Raw genomic sequence first — 25,379 nt, forward strand, 5'->3', positions numbered from 1 at the left:
TATATTAGGAAGAAAATAGGGCAGTTATTTTTACTCATGTTTTACTGTTTACAAAGTAGAAGCTCAGGGACATTGTGGCCCCAATGAACCAGATGTCCCTTGTGACATCCCCTCCCTCCATGGTGACTCTGGGCTTGGCTATATGACTTCCTTTGGCCAATGGGATATTAGCAAACTTAGTGACACAAGCAGATGCTTAATTAACCCTTGTATATTAGAACTTGTCTTTTGGCCACTACCCCAACTCCTCCCAAAGGAGAGGTGCCCGGGAGAGAGATCCACGAGAGATGAGAGAACTCGGAAGGAGATGCCACGTGAAGGAACACCGAGACACCCGGCTCACGCTGCTGCAGTAAGGACTCTAGCCAACAGCACCCAAGAGCAGAAGAGCATCCGGGTCAATCCACAGACTCATCAGCTACTACAAACTGTTGTGTTAAGGCATTGACTTTTGGCATGGCTTGTTGCACAGCAATCGATAGATTAAAAGGATGTTAAGTAACTTCCCTTATATCTCAAAGCTTATAAATAAAGCTTGAATCCAGGTTTTTTGATTGATTTCAGTGATTTATTCACTGCTGCAAGATGTGACTCAAATTGAAGAAAAATACCTCAAAAGTTTCATACACTTCATTTAAACAATAGAAAATGAATGTTAGTTCAGAACACTCAGCTGTGAAATTATCTTGTCAGCATATAAATGAATTAAAAATATATGTATGTAAATGTGGACAGGTAGGAGAGTTAACTAAAATACTTATCATGGTTACACAATATCTAAATGCCTTTCTCCACTGTATTGAAAGAATTTTAAAACTATCAACAGCAAAATATACAACAATGCTTGTAGCAGAATTATTTCTAATAGCAAAACAAAACAAAACAAAAGGAGGAGAAGGAGAAGAAAAAAGGAAAGGATGCTATTACCCAGTGATTAGAAACAGAATGATATATTCATACAATATTGTAAAGAAGGAACTAAAGTTTCATACATTAACATGGATAAGTCTAAAAAAATATAAAGTAGAGGAAAAAAATGAAAAAACACTAACAGCTTCATATCTCTATAAAAAATCCCCAAAATACAACCCTGAGCAACATTGTTTAGGGGTACATATATAATACAGCCAATAATGAAAACCCAGGGAGTAAATACAAAAGTTAAAAAGTTAAAATGGCAGGCTCTTGTGAGGGAAGGAAGCAGGATATACTAGGAGAAAGGGACAGAGAGGCTCAAAAGACACTACTCACGTTTCACTTCCTAAGCTGGGTGGTAGACATGTGTTTGTTTTATAATAACCTGTACCATATACCTGTGATAAACAGCTTTGGTATCTAAAATATATTTCATAATAAAAACAGATTTTCAAAAACAACCAAAAAAATCTAACAAAGGAAAATTAGGTTGTCTCCTGCAGTATGTGCTTTATAATACCCAGAAATCGACCTAACTCTCGAATGCTCAAAATTCTATTTTACAATGAAAAGAGGTACACTTTTTACTCCCAAATACCCAGCAATAATAGCAAGGCCTCCAATAGCTCATAACTCAGATTAAAATTGCTACCTAAAGAAAAACAGGTATTTAAATTTAATGCTTAAACTATTTCATTTTGTCTTTTTCAAAACTTTTTGGGACCCACCTATAAAACATCTATTTTCTCAGGAACAAAATTACCTTTAAACCACCTGGGTTAAACCACATGGCCTGTCCTTCAAAGAGAAGGCCTTGTGCTGGGGAGCCCAGCACGGCCCACAGACTGCATGCAGCCCAGATGGCTATGAATGCGACCCAACACAAAATTATAAATTTACTTAAAACTTTATGAGATTTTTTTTGTTTTCATTAGTATTTGTGTATTTAATGGGTAGCTCAAGACAACTCCTCTTCTTCCAGTGTGGCCCAGAGACGCCAAAAGGTTGGACACATCTAGACCTTCCGTCAATTTGCCTGACCGGAGTGGACTCCTGGAAAGGACCACATTCCATACTGAGAGAGCCACACTCTTTCCTGCCCAGAGTCGATTGTGTCGGGAATGGACAGCTGACCCGGAGCCATCAGTCACGGGCTGCCACCCGCCTACCTCTCCAGCCTTGTTCCCACTGTCCTCTCCCTTGAAATCAGTGCAGCTGAGGTATTTTTCCATCAGAGCACCTACCACCATTATCAAATAATTATACATTAGTTTCAGTGATTATTCACTAACGTCTGTCTTCTCTCCCACAGAGTAAGATCATGAGGGTGAGAATGGGTCGGTTTTCGCTCACTATTGTGTTCTGCCAACTAGCACAACTCCCGACATGCGGTGGGCATTTGATTTTTTTTGTAGAAAGGAAGAGAGGGTTGTAATATTACACCTCCTTTTCTCTAAAGTTTCATTTTTATTTCATGAAACTTATATGGAAATATACCCACTCTGGGGAGACCCATAATTAAGATGAAGGAATCAAAGCCATAACAGAATCTACATGTATCCGCAAAAGAAGAAAATGTCATAGAATGCCACATTAAATTTGACAAGTGTAAGGAGGTTCCAAAAACATACCTGAATGAAGCTGAATTTTCCCAATAACACCTTCTACCAAACCCAAACAAATGGGATTCCAGGCAAGAAGTAGATCAGTAGCTAAAATAAAATAAGAAACAGACATTAGAAAACATTCATCAGAAAACAAATGAAAACAGTATATTAAATACTGTTAAAAACAGGATATTAAAAAATGATCAATGTCCAAAAGGAGCAGTTATGAACACCCAGAACTGAATACATTACTAGCAAACAACTTTTGAAAAAGCATTAAACCCAAGGACTGAATAATAAGGCTTCTGTCACAAGGACAGTTATGGGGAGACAAGTGACATTCTGAAACTCTGCTCAGATTGGAGGCAGTCCTCTGGCGCCCTGCAGTGGAGGAAAGAGGCTGGTACACTACAAAACAGCAAAGAGAGCAGTCATCCGGCCTACAGCCCTAGCCAGCCCCAAATCCAAGGGTCCGGCCTGCAAAATCGCCATCGAGATGTCCACTTACTGGATCACAGATCACAGTCTGGGAAGCACCCTTTCCCAAAGAAAGTTACACCAAGCAAAGGAATCCAGAAAGCCAGTGCTCTTTTATGGGACTTCTAGGGCAAAAAATAATAGGAACCGCTTCCATTTATTGAGTGCCTACTGTACACCAGGCATACCAATCAGAGTTCCTCACCTCAGCCACAGAACAGAAAATGATTTGGGTGACTGTTTTCTCAGTTCTCCCAAGAATGGCCAATGACTGATGCCACTCAAGTACTTGCCGGGAATCAGGCACCATCTCAGGCTAAAGAGATATAAAAATAAAGAAGCAAACAGTCCAGAACAGAAGACCAATGGGTACAGTGGAGATTTGAATCAATAAGACTGGAAAAAGTAAAAGCAAACAATTGTGGAGGGACTTGAATAAGACTAATGAGCCCCCACTTCCTGGAGACCAAGGCAGGCAGATAATGACATATAGAACAAGATGGCAGCCAGCAACGAGCTGACGGCATTGGAAAGAGGTGGAGACTGACAGTAAGAAAAGGAGCTAGAAGGTTATTCCGGAGGTCTTGGCTTAAAAGAACACAGAGCTACCCTAGCTTGTGGAGTGGGGTGGGCAGTAAGTAGGTGAAGAATGCAAAAAAGATGAACATCAAACACCTCAAAGGAAGTTGTATAAAGGGCAGGAATAGAGTAAATCAAAGATGACCCTGAAACAGCGAGTCTCTCCCCATTGGGAGAAGATGAAGACATGGACCAGAAGAGTAAGAAGGCACGGAAAGGACAGGGTACGCAGTACCAGGGAGAAAAGATGGGGTAGAACCTCCTAACTCAAGACCTTTTTGCATCTTTGGCATTTTGAACCTTGTGAATACATCAGCCACTCAAAAAAATAAAATTTTAGCTTAAGAAAACTAGAGAACACTAAAACGATAACCGAGTTCGTGGAATAAAGACTAAAAATAATAGTCACTGATAGTCTTTGAGGTTCAGAAAGAGAACCCGTTAAACCCATTAAGATTAACTGACAGTGGGATAATCAAGGAGAAATGTGCAGATGTAAGAACCAGAGATATTTATTAAAGGGAAAAAGCCCCAAAACCCAGAAGATGATGATATTAGAAGTACAGGTATAAAAGTTAACCTTTGAAAAGGAAGGGTACCACTTTTTTCTAAGTCACTTTTTTTAAGCAGTCATGAAAGGCTAAATATAGAAATGGGGAAGAGAAGCAGATGAACAGATTGGATGGCCTTGACTCAGTAAAAATAGGAGTCAAAGGCAGCTTTGCTTTAGTGGAGGAAGGACAGGGAAGAACAGAGGGACAGCAGAGGCTTGGTGTGGTGAAGGGCACACAGAAAGTCAATTTGCCAATGTTCTATGTGTGTTTCAAAAGCACGTATATTTTTAACTTAGTGTTTTCGAGGAAAACAAAAACAAAAACTGTACCATGTAAGGGAAACACTTCATGAAACTTTTGTTTCTGGTATATACATATTTGTTCACCAGGTCCTGTTTATAAAAGTATTTCTTACTACAGACATCAAACATCTGAACACACTCTTTAACTTCAGGCTTTGTTGATTATTTTGTTCAAATCCTTTATGTATTTATTTGCTAACTTTTTTTTTTATTGTTTAACCTAATACGTTTTGGCATTGGGTTTATTTTTTTAATCTCATGCTTTGTGTTTTTTCCATTTTTCCTTCTTAATTTTTGCTTTATATTTTTGAGACTATGTTGTTAGGCATATATAAATCAGGATTATAATATCTTCTTGGTAAACTGCTCTGTTTATCAGGATGTAATAACTGACTTTATTTCAAATAATGTTCTTTGCCCCAAAAAGTCTAGCTTGCCTACCACTAATATTGTGAAGGAAATACACTAGGTATAAAGAGGGATAAATATGAACATTGCTAATCCAATTGTATTACTTCTCCTACTCCCCACAGCTTTAGAAACGAGGTCCAAATTCCTTGCAAAGGCTTGGAAAGCTCTGCATGGGCTGGTCCCACCCACCCTCCTCCTGCCTCCCCACCCCCAGCATCCTGGTCTTTCTTCAGTCATGCACAGGCTGGCCATAGAATGCTGCTCCCCACCCACTTCTGCCTGCTCTTCATTCCAGACTCAGGACAAGGGTCACTGGTGTTCCCTGACACATTCCTCCACCCACCCAGCAGACTGGATCAGGATCTATTTTGTGACTCCTCTGAAGCTTGCTCATATTTCCAGCATAGCACCTTATTTTGGTTTTATGCACTTAATTACTGACTTTCCTGTCTCCCTGAATAAGCAGGAAGCTCATCAGGAGCAGGAAGCTCATTAAGACCTAGTCTCGTTTAGCTTTATGTCCCTAGTGCATGACACAGCAGGCTCCAAAAAGCTGGGTGAACACATGAATGCACCATACAGAATGGAGAGGCAAGTGGAAGTCAGATAATTGCTGTGACTCGCGTTAGAAGGGTTTGCTACTTAAAGTGGTAAAGTCAGTCACCCAGTCATCTCCGATAAAGATATTAGGGCTGCAGAGGTACAGCGGCTGCCCAATAACACACAGCGTATCAAAATAAAAACACCATCACCCAATCTCAGACCAGGGCTCCTTCTAATACACGTCTAACACCACAAGTCCCGCTCCCAAATGTTCTCAGGTGTAAACACCACGCTCTCATTTTGTTTTTGTGTGGGAGTTTCAGCTCACCACCATCATCCCAGGTGCACAAGCAGGACCTGGGCAACATCCACAATGCTTTTTTTTCTCTCATTTTTATTTTTTTATTGTTTATTCTATTACAGTTGTGCCAATTTCCCCCCTCTGCCCTCCTCCGCCCAGCAAAATGCTGTTCTTATTCACCAAGCCCTGTTGGTTTTAACCCAATAGCTGATGAATGGGTTACTTTTCTCCATCCCACTGCCACCGTCCTTGCCCAGGGTGAAGACCTCCTCCATCTACATCATTAAAAAGCTCTTGTCAGTCCCTTATCTAGCAGGCTACTTAACACACAACAGGCACTCAAATATGGATTGGATGCAATGAGGACTCCAGACAGTTTGGTTCTGCGGGACCCCAAGGTGAAGGCAGGAGGCTGCAAAAACAAGACTGAAGAACTACACAGGGACAAATTCAGGAGGCCAACAGATAGTGAGTTTAGGAGCTATTCCCCCAGACATGACAGATTTGCATTTGAAATTGAACATCAGGGCCTCTGTAGAGGACGGACATGAGAGGGCAGGCCTAAAGCCAGAGATCCAGATAAGCACGTGTACAAGGGCAGCCCAGAGCTGACTCTGGAACTGGAAGCCTGAAACAAGTCTAGAGGTGCAGGCATGATGTGTGCACAGCCTGAGCATGGTGAAGACTCCCAGCTCTGCTATAGTCTCTGAAGCCCTCTCAGCTTCTGTTCCCTCTTTTGTAAATGGGAATTTCATCTAGTTTATAGGATTTTTATTAAGATCAAATGAGAGAATTATGTGAAAGTGCCCAGCACAATATCTGGGGCATAAATGTTCAGCAGTTTTTAGCTCAAGTTGGGAAATGTATATGCATTTAAAACTCCAGGTTCCTACCACTCAGTAAATCTCTTCATAGATTTTTAAGGATCTACATGTGGCTTTAAAAGTAACAACCTCCAGTGTTTTGACTTTTTAAATCTTATGGTGATATCATAATTCCTGAAAACCTCCTCGGAGTAACAAATGTTTTACGAAAATCTCAATATCTAGATAAGCCCCTGAGACTGTTTCCTCATAATATGAAGTGTAGATCTGCATCTCTGTGCAGCTCGAAACTACACATCCAGTCTCAGTCCCAGCAACCCAGTTCAGACCCAAATGGCAAGTCAAGCATGACTGCCAGCTTCCTCCTCCCCTTTAAATCCCGCCCAGTGGGGGGAGAAGGGGTTGGTGAGAGAGAGAATAACTAGAAGTAGAGGCTAAATAGAGGTAAAATTATGCTTGGGAAAAAGACAGCCAGTGGTAGATTTTAGTTATGTGTGTGAAAATATGCACTGGGTTTTAAGTCTTGAGAAACCATAGAAGAATATAAATAGAAAGGTAACTTTCAATCAGCAACAGAAAAACCCTGGCAAAAATTCAAGCTATCCAATGGAACACAGGAAAACGTAACAGGAAAAAAATAAATACAGAAGAAAAAGTACAATAAATGGAAAACAAGAATAAAAGATAGAAATAACTCCTAATATATTAAATACAAAGTTTCAACTAACCCATTAAAAGTCTCAACTATTAAGTCTCAACCTCTCTATCAGTTTACTTAATTCTATGCCTATTTTGTTTACCACCGTATACCTGTGGTCTAGCAGGCATTCATTCAATAATTATCAAGCCAAATGAATAAATAAATTAGTAAAAATATTCATAAAGGAGAAAACCAAAAATTGGATTTCTCCTACCAATTATTTATTTTCAGTGACTTTTAATAGGACTAACATTTCAAATTGTTAACATTTTTAAAGGAAGCCCTAAAACACCAGACTTTGCTATACAAGCACTTTTGATAAAAACATTTATCTTTCAAAAAACGTAGTAAATGATGAGCATGTGATTTCTTACAATGAAAGACTTACCTAGAAATTCAGAGAAACAATCTCTAGCTTGTGTCCATGGTTCCCCACACCAATACAAAGATGGGAGACACAAGGCAATACAGGAAGCCCTGAGGCAGGCAATGTAACTGGAACAAGCAAAGAGGCTCAACATGTCTTTTTGAATTGCTGTGGCTGCTGCCCTGTACAGTGCCTGGCACACAATAGACACACACTTCACACAATAGACACACACTTCAATATGTGCGTGTGTGTGCCAGTTTTTTCTGTTTCCTCAATGAAGAGTAACAGATTAAAACACACACACAAACATATTGAAGTGTGTGTCTTAATCTGTTACTCTTCATTGAGGAAACAGAAAAAATTGGCATTAGTAGTCAGTATAGAGGAGATGTATAAGTGATATTCGTCTAAGCATATGTCTTAAATACACTCAGATACTCTTCACCGATATTAATGGCTACTCTGGAGGCAGAAGGCATTGGAGTGGCAAAGAAAATGGGCAGTGGGCTCACAATTTCCACAAAGAACAGCCATGTAAGTCATCTGCTCCAACAAGCACACTGCTTTTTAATCCTTCCTTCAAAAAGTTTATTCCAATGCAGCATACAAATTCAAAAGAGAAACATTTGAAGTTTGCAAATAGGTTTTAAAATTTGGCATTATCAAAGTTATCTAGCAAAAGAGTAGATATTGCTTATAAATTACAAATGTATAGCATTTTACAAATAATGCCAAATTTTAATTAGTGAAATAATTACAGCAACGTACACCAAAAGATGTAACTATTTGGTCATAAGCTCAATTATTTGACCCAGTAGGTCAACATTTCCAGATTCATGCGGCAGTTCACGGCTTCTATTTTCACATGCCCTCCTCTTCCTGGTACACAGAAAGTGATTAAATACTATGTGCCTGCAAAGAGCATGAGTCATTCACTCCAAGAGCCCAGAGTGACGACACTCCCTCGGCCCAAGAACAACCATGGGTTTTTCACTGCTTGCTGAACTTTATGCACAGTTTCATTTGCCTAAAAAAAAGGCAGGGTGGTGGTGCCAGGGTACACATAAATAATCAGACCCAAGTCTCATTTCCTGCTAAAGACAATGGATATTATTGGTCTGAAAAGACAATCACTAAAGTCAGATGAGGAAAAGGGTTCTAAAAGGAGGAACTGAAAGTTCCAATTGTTAGCCTATCTATGCTTCAGCTCTTGGAATTGAACTGGTCAGGGTAAACAGATGAAAGAATATTCGGATTTAGGAGCCATCTTAAAAATGCAAAATTTGATACACAGTTTTTGGGACACTCTAATGGTGATGATTTTCTGGCATTCAGCAAGTTAAAGAGCTAATCCAATTTAGAAATTCTAGCAGCTGGTGATTTCCCAGTGTGAACACCAACTCACTGGCTGCTCATTCTGGCTGCTCCTGATTATCATCTGGGGGGTTTACAAAATACTGATGGCTGGGCCCCACCCCTCAGAGCGTCTGGCTCAGTGGGTTAGGGTGGGGCCCTGGCACAGGTATTTTGTAAAGCTCCTCCAGGTGACTCTCATGCGCAGCCAAGTTGGGAATTACAGCAGTCTCCCTTATTGTGGGGTGGGGTGGGGCAGCGGGTGTCCGAAACCGAAGATAGTACAGAACCCTGTATTTAATTTTTTCCTATACATACATACCTGTGATTAAGTTTAATTTATAAATCCGGAAATTTCATGGGTAAAAGACTCATTCTTATCATAGGTCTTAGCAATCTTAGTATATGACTTTCTTCATTCCTTGTTTCAATCTTAGTATATGACTTTTTTCATTCCTCTTGAAAAAAGAGAATTTTCATCTTTTCACTTAAAGGAAGCAATGTGCGGCCTCTCTGGCATATCTGAGTTGCCAGCATGACTACTCCTGCACTTTGTGGCCATTGCTGAGTAAAATACGGGTTACTTGAACACAAGCACTACAGGACCTCGACAGTTTGATAAACAAAGTGACTAATGGGCAGGGACAGTGTGAGATTTCATTCCACTACTCAGAACAGCGCACAATTTAAAACTTATAATTATTTTTGGAATTTTCTATTTAATATTTTCAGACCTCAGCTGACTGAGAGTAACTAAAACTGAGGAGAGGGAAACCTCGGATAAGGGGCAACTACTGTACTAGTCTAAGTAATTATAAGTTAATGGATGGAATGTGCATGAGTAGGTTGTTTTAACCTATCAGTTTGCTTCAAAGATGATAGCTGTGCCATGTACAACTTTAAACTCTTTCATGTAATAAATCACCATAAACTGCATAAAGATCTCATAATATAGTCAGCCGCATAAAAGCTGGTCTAGCCCTGGCTGGTGTGGCTCAGTTGATTGAGTGTGGGCCTATGAACCAGAGGGTCGCCAGCTTGATTCCCAGTCAGGGCACATGCCTGGGTTGCAGGGCCAGGTCCTCAGTTGGGAGGCAACTGATGGATATTTCTCTCCCTCTCTTTCTCCCTCCCTTCCCCTCTCTCTAAAAATAAATAAGATCTTTTTTTGCCCTGGCTGGTGTGGCTCAGTGGATTGAGTGCCAGCTTGTGAACCAAAGGGTCGCTGGTTCGATTCACAGTCAGGGCACATGCCTGGGTTGCAGGCTATATCCCCAGTAGGGGGCGCTCGAGAGGCAACCACACACTGACATTTCTTTCTCTGTTCTTTCCCCTAAAAAAATAAATAAATAAAATCGATTTTTGAAAAATAAATAAAAATGAGATCTTTTTAAAAAGAATATCTAGACTTCTCAATTAAAAGAGGCACCTGATTACAGTGCAGCAAAGGGGGCACAAAGCTGTGATCACAGTCACGAAGGGTATTAGAAACTGATTTTTAAACTCTACACCAAGAGTTGTTCTCTATCTGAAGAAGAAAGTCCTAGTAGTGACATTTCAAGAAAGATCCAGTGCAACTCAAAAAAGAACAGGAGAACAGGAGATAACTAAAGAAAGAGACTTTCATGAAAGATCAAATAATGTCATTAGGTCCTGGGAAAACCTAATGGATACATATAAAATTATGAGAGGTGTGGAGATTACAGCACATTTAGAATAAAAATGCAGGGGACACATGTTTAAAAGACATGGTTTGAGAATAAGTGAAAGGAAGTACAGCTTAAGTCACAACTTCCCAAATGCATTACCTAAAGAGGCTGAAAATATAACCAGTTCAAACAAGGATTAAATGAATCTTTGGATAAATTCATAATGCATCGCCCAAGAAACATAGCAACGTGTTGAAATATGTCTCTCACATTCTGCTCTCCCAAAAATTATCCTTTGACATAACTTTCAGAAATAGAATTCTGAGAGCCAAATGAGGGCACAACTGAGCTAACAGTTGGTATTTTCCTTCCCTCATTTTAGAGCTCTTAAACTGAGATACAGAAAATTAGCACTTCCATCATTAAATAATTTCCTAGCTTTCCTGGAAAACTTTGTTCAAAACTGACCTACTCTCTTCCATCTAGGATTGTTTGCATAGTCCTTCTGTCCCCATAAGTCCTCACCAACAAAAAGTTTGCCTTCAAACCCACCCTCTGGTCAAACAAAGAACTGCTACCGGATCAGGCAAAGACCACCACGACCGGAAGCCCTGCACTGCTGCAGTCTGGCCCGTTAGACACTATTCGTCCTCAGAAACTTTTGTTTTGTTTTGTTTTGTTGTTTTGAGTACCCACTTAGAATGAAGGCATTGAACATAAGAACAGTTATTTCTGGCAAAAAACAAAACCCCCATAAAAGTTCACAAGTACAGAGAGCCGGTTTCTTCCACAGCTTTCCACTCAGAGAGAGAAACGATCAGACTACTTACAGCTGGAAGAAACTTCACAGAATAAAATTAAAGAGCACTTTTCTTCCCGTTTTCTTTCTTAGGAAAAAAGAGGTTTTTACCATCTTGGGAGAAAAGAAACAAAACACTGAGACCTCAAACCCAGCTCAAATCTCGCACAGAACCCCACTTGCAGCCTGGTCACAGCATCTTTACTCTAAAGGCTTGTGCATGTCTCTCCCACCCTGGGCCGCGTCCTTGGCGAGGGCAGACAGTGTTTTAACCATCTTCTCCCTTGGGCACAATGCCCAGCAGACAGGTCTTCCGGTAAATGCTTGCTGAAAGAATAAGTAAATGATTACACAGAAATTCAGCTTTAATATATTTGGAAGGAGAAATAGAATACTAAATTAGAAGGGGGGAGGGGGGTGCTTCTTTGAGAAAAGGGAATTTCTGAAAGCTGCAAAGGAGGACAAGTGCAATAGCTACTAAAGAAGGAGAGACAAATCCTGGAAGTCAAGAAGCACAACTGCCCAGAAGGGAGACTGGCAAACCATAACTCGGCTAAACTCAGATCTGCCCATCACAGCTATTGCCTGGAGGAGAAAAAAACATTTATACCTGCCATTAAAGCAATGTGTAATGACACTGTGAGCATCATTATTATACATGCAAACTAAAAGTATAAGCATAGGGTATGTTTAAAATTTCCTAATATTTCAGTTAGATGGTATGAACTGCTTCAGACTGTATATAATGACCATTGCAGAGATTTTGGGATTTCAGCTCAGCATAAGGGGTGTCCAACCTGCGTCCTACAAGCCACATGCAGCCCAGGATGGCTGTGAATGTGGCCCAAAACTGTACACTTACTTAAACATTATGCGAGTTCTTTGTGATTATGTGTCGCAATGCATTTAATGTGGCCTAGGACAATTCTTCTTCCAGTGTGGCCCAGAGATGCCAAAAGGTTGGACACCTGTGGAAGCTGATTCAAAAAATAAGATTTATAAAGAAAGTGAATGTACTGTTCTTTCAAGATTTTATTTATTTATTTCTAGAGAGAGGGGAAGGGAGGGAGAAAGAGAGGGAGAGAAACATCAATGTGTGGTTACCTCTCATGTGCCCCCAACTGGGTACCTGTCCCACATGCCCTGACTGGGGATCAAACCAGAGACCCTTTGGTTTGCAGGCCAGCACTCAGTCCACTGAGCCACACCTGCCCGGGATGAATGTACTTTTAAACATCCCACTGTCAAGTGGAAGAAATGCAAGGTTAAATTTGAAAGAACCTGAAATTAAAATGAAATAACTTAAAAGAAAAAACACCAAGGAACTCTGACCTAAAACCAACCTGTATTTCATTCAACCAGCCTTTCCAAAGAAAGCAGGCAGCAGTGTATGCTTTTTCTGAATGAGCAGTTCCTTTAAGGGTCTCACAGCAACCAGAAAGTGAGTCATTCTAACAGAGCATGGGATTTAATTAAGATACTACCAATATAAGTTGTGACAGTACTACAATACTAAATGTTCAGTGTTTATCTTCACTTTTAAAATGCTATTTATACATAATTATTAAGATCAACAGCAACTGGTATTTTTTTTAAGTTGCTCTATTTTGTTAAACATAATCTAATTCAAATGTTCTTTTCAGTTCAATTCTGGTCAGTTGGCATATAATGATTATGACTTAACCAGCTAATAAGTAATTTTTGTTACAGTTCTATGACATTACTGTTACTTCTCAGACTTGTGTTTGTAATGCTAGATTTTAAAGAGTGACATTTTAAAACATACTTGAATAGAAATAGAAGTTAACAAAAAGATACACAGAGACAGTAATACAGCTTATAAAGATCTAACATTTAAATCCCCACAAAACCACACCAAGGTTAGATTATGGCTCTGAGAATTCACTAAATCAATAAATAGCATAGACAAACTAGTTTGATTTTTCCAATAGTCTAACATATATCTGCAAATACATCAGCTCATTTTGTCATAAATCACAAGAACCAAAATCATCAACTTTCTTCTTTTCTCTTTTTTGTATAAGAGCCAATTCAAGAAAAATAAAAATGTCTCTGGGTCCCATTTACTTTCATTCAAAAAGAGAACAAATTTACCCTGGCTGGTGTGGCTCAGTGGACTGAGTGGCAGCCTGCGAACCAAAAGGTCGCTGGTTTGATTCTCAGTCAGGGCACATGCCAGGGTTGTGGGCCAGGTTCCCGGTTGGGGGCATGCAACAGGCAGCCAATCAATGTATCTCTTGCACATCAATGTTTCTCTCCCTCTCTTCTCCTTTCCTTTCCTTCTTTCTAAAAATAAGTAAAATCTTAACAGAAAAAAGAAAGTTTAAAATAAAAGAGAACAAGTTTACTGAATCCCAGACCTAGAAGTTAGATTCCCCACCTTACTGAATGAGAAATTACCACGATTTTTTTAGTTAGCAAGAGAGGCAGCATTCTAGCCTTCTGTTGTTATAGTCTCCATTTAATCCTTCCAACAACCTCTCTGCTGCTCAAAGAGGGCCATCCAGGGACTAGTATTACGTCAATTCATTCAACACAATTTTTACAGCAGGCCTGCTGTGGGCCAGGTGCTAGGGGTATGGAGATGAATCTACATCTTCTCCTCCTTGCTCTGGACGAATCAGGCTGGGCAGGCAGGACAAGGGGTAGCCGTTCTGCTGGGCATCCTGGAGCAGTACCCATGTGGCCAGTTTCCTGAAAGGCCAAGCTGCCAGGGCACCCCAGTTTCTGGCTTTACCTGGTCAGAACAGAGCATTTAGGAACCAATGATTCTACAAAAATACCTGCCCTCTTTGAAGGTAGTTGCCCTAAAGACTTTTTCTCAGCCATTCCCTCTCTGCTTTGTAGGCTCTGAAAAGATGCCTGTGAAATTGGATCTAGGGCTCTTGCAAAGCTAGACTGAGAAAGGCTTCAGGTTGCTCATCACGGGCTGAAATAGTTCCTATCCAGTACTTATCAATGTTTCTGCACAAAGATCTACCCTGTATCTATTCCCTCCCCAAACTGCAGATGTTCTAAAAACTTAAGAAGAGAAACCTGATAAACTGACTGGAACTGGAAAAACAACTAGTCAATCTATTACATAACAACATCCCCTGTAACCATATAAACTAATTTTGCAAGAAGTCCGGGGTAGGTGTTGGGTCAAAGAACCAACCTGTAGACCCTTTATCAACCTTTTCTTTCTATATTGATCCTCCCTCAGTGTTTGTGCTTTGACATATGAGAAGCCATAATTCTCTATTCAGGCTATACTACAATGATTATAATAGCTAAAGATACATCTCAGTATTATCCATTAAAATATAAATGCTATCATTTCATAGTCAAGAAGGTAGGAGGGTGTATAAAACATCTGTGTCAATATTGAGGGAAATCTGGCTTTGGAGTCACATGCTGAGTTGAAGCCCGACTCTCTCCCACTCGCTCTGTGAACTTGAACGCATGACCTCTCTGTGCCTCAGTCTCCTCACCCACAATGATAATAATAAACCCTTCTGAGGTTTGTGGGGATACAGTGTCTGATTCAGGAAAATGCTCAATAAATAAAAGTTGTTATTAACTCCTATGAATCTCATTTAGCAATGTAGACAACACAGTATATTAAAAAATTTCCCTCCGTCTACAAAATCTGAATCCAAAAACTGTCAACTGCCTTCTTAGAAAGACTCTGTCTATCTGTCTGTCTTTCTAGCCCAAGAAGGAAGAAAAAACTTTGGAAAGATGAGGGAATATAAATGCTTAAAAATAAATGTTCATAAAAACAAACACACAGATATGATCAACCAACAGCTTATCAGAAATACAAAACATGGGGTAAAAAGTAGTTCCAGGTATAAAAACTGCTAAGCTACTTTAAAGGAATTGAAGAGTAAAGCCACTAGGAAAAAAACTGGTCATTCAACAACAAGAAGAACAAAGATTTTTACAATATATTTATTAATTAAATTTTAAATTAAAATGTGCTATTATATTTTGTCATGGTAATTTGTGATTCTTTAGCAAATGTGGTTTTTTTCACATTTCAAAATCTTTTTTGTCAAAGTAAATACCAAATGACACAAAACTCTAAATACACTGAATATAGTTTCATAAAATATGATTGATCCTGAAAAGAGATAAAAAGCTTCTATGTGGATTTCAATTCCACAATTATAATTTCTCATTCAAAAAAAGTTAACTTCATATGACATACTAAAAATTTTATTTTCAAAAAATAACTCTAAGAATAGAAACACCTTTTTATGTTTCTGTAAATTCTAGTTGATAGCTAGTATCCCCTCAAAAAACATTCACCAGTATTCATCATCCGGAGTATCATCTCTCTCTCTCTCCCTAGTGTATAGGTTTATGAATGGTATGTGTGTGCCAGACACGTCACGTCTTTTTGGTAAATTACATAACACAGTCGTATCAGACAAAGACACAGGGCAGTAGAAACAGTTTCAAAGCTGAAGAGATAAGACCATATTACCCTTTCCCAACGGAAGACTTTATTATATTCCTTTTAAAGTCTTTAAATCATCGTACAATCTTTACTCTCAGATAGTAAAACTCCACTTGCAGGAAATTACTGAATGTTTACACAGTGTTTTATCACTTTCCCTGGTAGAAAATAAAACAACCTAGATGTTTTTCGGTAGTGGCCACCTTGCAATAGACATAAGCAACCACCAAAAAGCAATGCTACAGACTACTTACTATGCTTAAAAAAATAAAAACATCAGAAAAAATAACAATACTCTCAACTGTTCAACTAGAAAGAAAAAATAGGAAAAATAAACAATGTTAAAGATAAGGAATACAAAGACTTTAATTTTTTTATTGATTGTAGAGAAAGAGGAAGGGAGAGGGAGAGAGGGAGAGAGAAGTGGGAAGAGAGAGAGAGAAACACCGATTGGCTGCCTCCTGTACGCACCCCAACTGGGAACCAGATCCACAACCACGCATGTTTCCCGACAGAGGATCAATCAGCGGTGACCTTTCTCTATGCAGGAGCACACAACCAACTGAGCTCCACACGGGTCAGGGTCAAAGATTTTTTTTAAAGGTAATGTTAAGTCAGATAGGAAAAACACACACACACAAGAGGAAATGCACCTTCTTTCTCATTTCTTTCCTCACCCAGCTGGACAAAGATTTTCCACCCCAGTTAGAAGATATTCAAAACAGGGCCTAAAATGAGCAATAAACAATACAAGAAACATCCTATTTTTAGGGCAACAATATTACTGAGAGAAAATTTTGATTTAAATTTAATTCAGCTCAACTCAACCAAAAATACCTTCTGTGTCCTAAGCACTCCAGAGCCCTGAGATACCAAGATGAGTAAAGTACGGCCCTTGCCTTTGGGAAATGCACTGTCCCCTGAGGAAAACGCATGACAACTATTATTACACAGTTCAGTAAGGGCTATAATCAAAGTGTGCACTAGGTGTATAAAGCACCTGAGTACACAGTAATGCGTTTACTGTGACCATAGCTCTGCCCCCGGAATGAGGGCTGGGGTGAGCACAGGGGCGGTGACGGCCGAGATGGGTCTCACAGGATACACGAGGCAGGAAACGAGGCTGAGAGTAACAAGCATTCCAGGATAAGAAATTGGCCATTTTAACTTTAATATCAATGCTGATTCTCTGATGTCTCTAAGACAAAACAAAGGCCTGATTCAGATTGTTCAATAAACATAAACATAAAAACCACACACAATGCCCACAGGCTTTTTTGGTCTTATAATATGGCCATTTGGAAAAGATACAAAGAACTCAGTCAGTAATCTATTCAGTTGAACAGCCAATTGGAAATCATGAGTTTAAATGCTGTCATTAGAAATAAGAGTAAAACTGGCCATAAAAGCAGAGGGAAAAGGTCCCAATAAATGAAAAGAATTTTAAGTGATTCTATAGAAAAAGATCTGAAAGGCACTTATCCAATTAAAATACCATTATTAATAGCCCATCTTTAAAAATGATTTAAGTACTGGAGAGGAGAACTATTTGGTCAAGTGCATGGGGTTCTTTGCTCACTGGGTCTACCTGGACACCTGAAGAGCAAAACAGGCTGTTGCTTCTGAAATACAGTGGCCTCTTCCTTCCTCTAGATTTTCAATCTACTTCAGTCTGTGGTTGACTACTTCCTAAGAAGTGAGCTAAATGTAATTGCACAGGCTACAGGCATTTTATGTAGGAAAAAAAGTTTTAATTTGCCTTCAGGTGTGGACTTTGGATGTATAAACAGTAACTCAAACCACATTGCTTAACCCCAAATCCGGGCCCAGGTTACCCGGTGGATCTTCCTAACCCACAAAAGCCTCAGATCTGTGTCTTCGCTGAGCTCTGTAGCTCGGAGGTACAGGCTGAAGCGCCCTCCCAAAGAAAGAGAAGGCGCTGGCCAGCGTCCTGGAAAGAGCGGAGGGGCTTCACTTGAGAGGACTAACCCACAAACGACCACCAGGACAGGAGAACCTCCCTCGATGAGAAAACCGAGCGGACCAAACCGAATGACCACCGACTCACCTAAGACCTCTCCTATTCAGAGATGAATGGCATCTCCTGTGATGCCACCTTGTTCCGCCAGCTCGGTTCACGTCTGTCAATCTTAGGGGCTCCGAGAAAGAAGAGCGTGGCCCTACGAATGGAGGCAACGCAGCCCACCCTATTTATGCATCCCCCAGCTCACTGCCCAGATTCACAGGTGAGGCCACGAGGTTTTATGAGTGTCTCTCATGAAACACATCGAGGTCGACCCCTGGCCGAACAAGACGTACACTGAACTAGTGGGCATCGTTCCGAACAACTTTCCTTAGGGACCAGGACTAAGCAGCTGACCGTCATTTCATAGCTGAGGAAAGGAGGTGCAGACCAGTGTTCTGGCCCATGAGCGGGACAGGATCGCGAGTTCCTGCAGCTGTAAATCGTTACCTACAGAGTCGGCTCTTCGACAGCCTGGGCAAGTTTGCCACCTCCCTTGCCACAAGCTAAACTTGGAGCCTCACCCAAACTCTGGGGGCGAGGGTGGGGGTCGGGGATGGGGGAGAGCCAGGCACAATAGTCATATCAGGAAAAACAGAGAAAGGAGACCGGCTGGAGGCTGGCCAAAATTAGCCAATCGACAACAACTTCTGTCCCAGAATCATCAAGAACCTTATCTGGGGGCAGTAGTTTCTCCTCCATTCTGAAAAGAGGAAACAGTGCACACTGGCGAGAGAGTCAGGAAAAACACAGCTTTCCTTCCCAGCAAAGCAGCGCACAGGCCTTCGGACACAAAGTTTTTGGGGGGTGGCAGCTCTGCTCCCCCTGCGACCTCGGCGACGCCACCTGCCACACCTGCCCCGGAAGGTTGTCCTGGGGCCTGGGAGTGATACTCGAAGGGCCAGATCCCTGGAAACCATCCCACAAAGGTAGCTGCTGCGAAACGAAAAGCTCCTTTGGACCTTTTATACGGTTCAAGTCCTACCACGGAATTCCTTTGCCGAGATTACACGTGAGCAAATCTGGAAGGCTCTGTTTCTTCCACGAGCTCTCTTCTCTCACTTCCCCGGGGAAAGACGTCTGCGGAGGTGAGGAAGAGGACCAACGACCCCGGAGGCGGAGGTGCTGCCAGGGCCCCTGGCCGGTCGGTGTCGAGGCCCGGCTGCGGTTTAACTCGCCATCGCGAACCGCTTTTCCCAACGTGAACTGGTCCCCGCCGACTTCGGCGTCTCAGGGCAGCTTCCTTGACCCCAAACACGGACCCATGACCCATGCCGCATCGCCCCACGTTGAATCACACAAAAATATTAAAAGTTGGACATTACAGTAGAGTTTCATTGCGACACAAATCAAAGGAAAGGGGCTTTAAAATCCGACGCCTGTGGGGTAACCAGAACGAACCACGCCGTTAAAAAGGGACCAGAAACAGGTGTCAACAGAGCGAGGCTCCCACGGCACGCTTCACTGCCCTGGGGTCGCCTCTGGCCTGGGGGCGGGATTCGAACCCAGAACTTGCGGCGAAGGGCGCGCCAGAGGCCGCTCGGAGTGGAGGAGGCCTCTGAGGCCAGGGGTTCCTCGCTCGGAACTTTCCGGCGGCAGCCGGCGGGACCCCGACTGCTGGCAGCTCGGGCCCGCCCTCCCGGGGATGCCCCGCCGAGCTCGACGCGAGGCATCTCCGAGGGACGAGGGTCGCCGGCCCTTTGTCCCCGCGGAGGGGCAGGGAAGAGGCGAACGCTCCCTCCGTCAGGAAATTATGACAGCTCGCGCGCTCTCGCTCGTGCCCGCGGAGCCCGCCGCGCCCTCCTGGGCCGCAGGCGGCGCCCTCCGCGGTCGCGGGCTGAGGGGCCCAGCCGCGCCCCCTCCTCGCCCCCCGCCCCGCCAGGCCCAGGGTGACCCCGCGCCGCCAGCCTCACCGGGTCGAAGCTGGAGGCCGCCATCGTGGCGGCTGCACCACAGAGCGCGTTCGCCCTGCTGCAGGATGTAGTGGTCCTTGGCTTGGAAGAGCTCCATGCCGGCCCGGGGAGCTCAGGGAGGCGGCGGCCCCCGGGCCCGGGCGGCGGCGGCCCGCGGGGAGCGCGCGGAGCGTCTTCGTCCGCCGGGGCCGCCAGAGCCCGTGCCCCTCGCAGCGGCGGCTGAGGTAGCGCCCAGGCGGCCGGACCCTCGAGAGAACGCGCCCCGGAGGCGGTGGCCCGCGGCGACCGTCAGCTGCACTGGCTGGAGAGGCCTCTCCCCCGGCTCCTCCCCTCGTCCGGCTCCGCCCGGCTCCTCCCCTGACTCCTCCCCCGGCTCCAACCTTCGCCTGGCCCCGCCCCCGACTCCTGCCAGGCTCCTCCCAGTGCCTGGCTGCGGCCGCGCCGCGCCTCTTTTCCCTCTGCGCTGGCGCCTGCCCTTTCCGGCCGCCTGCGTGCCTCCTGCTTTCCCCGAGTTTACTCCCCCGGGCTTACTGCCCCGGCTCCTGCCCCTAGGGTCCTCTTCCTCCCTCATCAGCCTCCCCAGCCTCCCCAGCCTCCCCAGCCTCCCTCTCCCACGCTGGTCGGGCCGGATGGCCAGCCCGCTTGTGGCACCGCGGGCAGAACCCGGTCCCCCTGAGTCAGGCCGGCCGGCCTCCTTCCTTGTGGCCTTTGGAACCGAAGCCCACTCATGGGCCTCCCTTCCCATGCCAGCAGGTTATTCGTGCCTTTCACCGGCCCTGAGAAAGGCCAGACCAACTTCCTAAATCCAGCTCGAAACCCACTCCTTCCCGCAGGCACCAGCTTCCCGCACAACCCGGCCAGCCAGCCGTGGGGCTGGGGTGGGGCTGGGGTCGGAGACTGTCCAGACAGGCTCTCTGTCAAAGCTGGGCTGTCTTCTTTTGGCATTTCCTATTAGAACCTTGAGGCCGTTGACAACAGCAGGTATTGGATAAGTGCACGTCAACGAGGAGCGTGTAACAATAGAAAACACACTACTTATTAGTAGGGCAGGGCTCTAAGTAGCCGGGAGGAAGGAACGAAGTCAGAAACTACTGTGTCCCAAATTGAGCAGGATGGATCGGAAAACGCTTCATAAAATAAGTCAATTAATGAAGAGGATGGATCTAGTCCGACAAGGGCAAGATAGCTGAAGAACCTCTTATGGAAGGAGGAGGCCCTGAGTGGGCTTCGGTTCCAAAGGCCACAAGGAAGGAGGCCGGCCCGCCTGACTCAGGGGGACCGGGTTCTGCCCGCGGTGCCACAGACAGGTGTCTGTCTCGGGCTAGCTGGCTTCGTGAACAGAATTGTGCTAGTCAGGCCCCAGTTCCAGGCCCGGTTCCAGGTGTAATCTACCTGGATCATTTCGGGAAGGTCTTTTGGTCTGAGGTGGTGGTTGAATTAAATGGCCTTTCATTACACGGCCAGGTTTATAAATCAGTGAGCCTTCCTCCTCCTCTCTCTTGCCTTTTCTAATGACTCAGAGCAGCGATTTTCAACCTTTTTCATCTCATGGTACCCATAAAAGCCAATTACTAAAATTCTGTGGCACACCAGAAAATGTATTTTTTGCCAATCTGACAGAAAAATAGGTGTTATTTTGATTCATTCACATCACATGGCTATCATTGAGTTAGCTGTTGTCATTTTTTCATTTGACAGTCTAAGGGAAAAGAGTTCAGTGCCCTGGACTAAAATAGTCACATATTGTATGTTTTAAAAATTCTGGCAGCACCCAGGCTGAAAATCTGAAAACTGGGTAGACATAACTGATCCTGTGTGTGTGTGTGTGTGTGTGTGTGTGTGTGTGTCTTTCTCTCTCTGTCTCTGTCTCTCACTCTTCCTAAAATAATTTTTTTAAACATTGCTTTATAAGAGAAGAAAAAAAAGACAAAATAGGAGACCAGAAAAGCAAGGTAATGATTTTTACCTCTGCTTTGATCAAAGTGAAAGGACCCAGACACAGGAAGGAGTTACACATTACTAATTATTCCAGCCCACACTGATTTCTTTGTTGAATTTCCATAGCACAGAAAGTCCCATGATGACAAAAATGTCCTGGAATCTCTGATAAGTACCATGCCTTCTATGCTGCCCAGACACCGCAACATAAAAGTCCCGGGGAATAATTACCATATCAAATCACTGTGATGTGATTTAGACGTAGAAAATAGAAATAAGGTGGTAAGAAGTTTCAGTGGAACCATCAGTTTCAGATCTAGGGTTGAATTCAGTCATATATTGACTTTCCTCAGCAAAAGTGATACATAATGAGAAAGCCCTATGAAGACAGAATGTTCTACAAGTGACTTCATTATTTTTTAGTGAATCACATTGCCAGATGTAAAGAAAACAATGCTATTGTAACTTTCAAAGCAGTTGCTTAGTTGACTGAAACTTTGCCTGATGTTTTAAACCTATAGTGGTTCTGACCCTAGCTGTTAGGACCACTTGGGCCTGGGGAGTTTTTCAAACCTACCCATGTTTTGATCTCAGACTAAATAAACCAGAATTTAATTGTGGTGGGCTCTGTTATCAGGTTGTTTTTTTTCAGAGCTCCCCAGAGAATTCTAATGTGTGTCTGAGGTAAGCACTACTATTTCCCATGAAATTAATTGCAAAAATTTACCTGACAGCAGTTTAGCAGAAAAGAGCAACCAACCCTTAACCAATACCATTGTGAGGGGTTGGTTACCTGTAAATCCAGAATTAACAAGCAGAGTCCTTACAGGAAAAAAACGGAAGGAAAAATTTCCTGGAGTCGATCTGACCTAGTCGTATACCATTCTCTCCATCTTGCTCTAAATACTTGCTTGACTTTGAGGTAGGTAGAGCCCTGGCCTGGCGGAGCAGAACGAGTGAAAGAGAAAATATTCTGGCCTTGGCAGATAGTAGGTCCCCAGTCGACTGCCTCAGCTGGCTTGCCTGTCAGGTGTCCTGAAGTTTCTCCTTGATTGGCCTCCCTATCTTCATCACTCCCATCCAGCTTCCTAATTCAAGGCCATCCTGCCCTCGGATGGTGTCACCCAGGTTATAGTGCAATGTTTATGATGCTGTTCTGTTTTTAAACGTGAAGACCATCGTACATATCTTCTTTTACATGTGTGGTATATTTATACTAATTTAAGTATGCTCACCAGGGTGTTAGGTTCTAGCCGGTTCTGTGTGCTCTCAGCCAAGCCACGAAATCTCTTTGTCTCAGTTTGCTTATTTATTAAGAGAGATGATCACTAGGGTTTTTCCAGCCCTGAAATCAAGGAACATGAGGAAATGAGTCCACATAGTTAAACCTACTCAAATAATGATGACAAATGACTCAACTTTGATGACCAGTTTGGCCTTCAATGTCAAGTTTATCATTTGTCTCTCAGATTTGGGGTTCTGATTAAAAATCTAGTATCCTCACTGCAATTTGACTTTTGACATCATCTCCTGTCACACTTGACCACAGCCTTGTATGTAAGAAGAACTTTCTTCAGTCTTCTTTGTATATGAGAAATCTCCCAAAGAAGAGATTAAAGAAAAAACATATTCTGCCTTCCAGGAGGCTGCTAACTTCTTACGTCAGCAGTTGGGGTGCTTAAGGGCCCAACACACTCAGAAGCCCATTGTTACACTTGACCAAACATCAGCCAATTTCTGGTGGATTTGTCTGCCAGTGACCATGTGCAACTTCCTCCTGTAACTTTATCAGGGATAATTGGAAATTGTAATTACTACTTTGGAGCATTGAGGCATATAAAATTAAACAAACATAGAACAGAAAGTGGGAAAGTCCCTCAGGGGACCATTACATTGGTCTAAAAGAGAGAGAGTACTTTGTTTAATGAAGAAGACCATCGTTCCTCCATTTCTGTGCTCTGGGGGTTAAAAAGTACTGGCTATTTCATTGTATGGCCTGATAAAATAGTCAAGGACCCAAGTTACTGTTTAAACCAGCTAGAACAATTCTGTGAGTATGAGAGAGAAGAAAAATGAAATGTGTTTTCTGCATTTAAGCTCCCTCCAGAGGAAAGATAAAGACTTCTACAGTGATAATTTCATATTTGTGGACAGCCAGCTTTCTCAGTTCCTTTCTGTTATGCACTTACTTTTCAATTAAAAAAGAAGATAAGACAGTTTAAAAATTAGAGACTTCTAAAGTACAGCATAGGGAATATAGTCAATACTAGTGTAATAACTAGGTATGGTGCCAGGTGGTCCTGGAAATATTGAGGGAAACACTTTGTGATGTATGTGGTTGTCTAACCACTCTGCTATACACCTGAAACTACTGCGAAATATTGAATTTGAACTGTAATTGAAAAATAAAATTTAAAAAGTATCTTAAAAATTAAAAAATAGTTCTAAGTAAGCTAGTTTGAAAAATGTCCAAGGTATACCATTAAATAGAAAAAATCCAAGTTGCAGAATAGTATTTTAAAGTATTCCATTTGCATTTTAAAAGGGGAGGATGAGATAGAGATTATGTTTTATTTGTCCAGAACATTCTGAAACAAAACACAACTAGCTGTGGTTACCTCTGAGGAATGCAAATGGAGGTGAGATGTGGCGGTGGAAGGCAATCGGGAATAAAGGGAGAGTAGAAGCTTTTCCTTGTCATTTTGCAAATAATTTTTAGAGAGAGAGAGAGAGAGAAACCTTGATTTGCTGTTCCATGTATTCATGCATTCTTTGGTTGATTCTGGTATGTGCCCTGACCAGGGATCAAACCTACAACCTCGATGTACTTGTACGATGCTCTAACCAACTGAGCTACCCAGCCAGGGGCTTATAACCATGTGCTTTTAATGCCTTAAAAGAAAACTTTTAGCCCTGGCTGGTGTAGCTCAGTGGATTGAGCACAAGCCTGCGAACCAGAGGTTCGCGGTTCAATTCCCAGTCAGGGCACATGCCTGGGTTGCTGGTCGGTTCCCTGCAGGCCATTTCCCAGCAGGGGACACACAAAAGGCAACCATACATTGATGTTTCTCTCCCTCTCTCCTTCCCCTCTAAAGATAAATAAATAAATAAAATCTTTAAAAAAAAACTTTTAAAAGGCATAAGTTAGTGTGGTCTTTATCAGCTTCCACCATGGCATGCTCTGGCCAGGGCTTAAAAGTACAGAAGGTGATGGTGCAGCCCATCAACCTCATCTTCAAATACTTGCAGAATAGATCTCGGATTCAGGTGTGGCTTTAGGAGCAAGTGAACATGCGGATAGAGGACTGTATCGTTGGTTTTGATGAGTATATGAACCGTATTAGACGATGCAAAAGAGATTCATTCTAAAACAGAGTCAGGAAAACAACTGTGTCAGACAATATTACTCTGTTCCAAAGCGTCTCTAACTAGGAATGGCTAATAAAGTGAGAAATTGTTGCAAAGTTATCACAGGCTGTGTTTTTTAGGTGTCCTTTGTTGGGGTAGAATTCTTAAACATTTATTCATATTGCTTTAATCACCCTTATGTTATTACCAGATGACAATAAATCCTGTGGGATTGTTTTTTATTTTTTAAAAATTATACTTATCTTGCACATGTGTGTATGCATGTGTGTAAAACTCATTCTTCC

The 25,379-nt window shown here is 42.5% G+C and overlaps 1 protein-coding gene and 1 pseudogene across 1 annotated transcript in view; one reads left to right on the forward strand and one right to left on the reverse strand.

The window, feature by feature from the left end:
- Positions 1 to 20,090, reverse strand: part of INPP5F (inositol polyphosphate-5-phosphatase F) — a 69,130-nt gene extending 49,040 nt beyond the window's left edge. Inside the window, exons 1-2 of the mRNA XM_037059635.1 lie at positions 19,789 to 20,090; positions 2,547 to 2,627 (exon numbers count right to left, since the gene is read on the reverse strand). Of these exons, the coding sequence (XP_036915530.1) occupies positions 2,547 to 2,627; positions 19,789 to 19,885 (178 nt within the window). The 5' untranslated portion in view covers positions 19,886 to 20,090. The remainder of the gene's footprint in view (positions 1 to 2,546; positions 2,628 to 19,788) is intronic.
- A 4,805-nt stretch (positions 20,091 to 24,895) lies between these two features.
- Positions 24,896 to 25,158, forward strand: LOC118996271 (small nuclear ribonucleoprotein E-like; annotated as a pseudogene).
- Positions 25,159 to 25,379: the final 221 nt, after the last annotated feature.

Source organism: Sturnira hondurensis, unplaced genomic scaffold, assembly GCF_014824575.4.
Source record: "Sturnira hondurensis isolate 20B ecotype Veracruz unplaced genomic scaffold, ASM1482457v3 Scaffold0011253, whole genome shotgun sequence".
In the NCBI taxonomy this organism is placed as follows: domain Eukaryota; kingdom Metazoa; phylum Chordata; class Mammalia; order Chiroptera; family Phyllostomidae; genus Sturnira; species Sturnira hondurensis.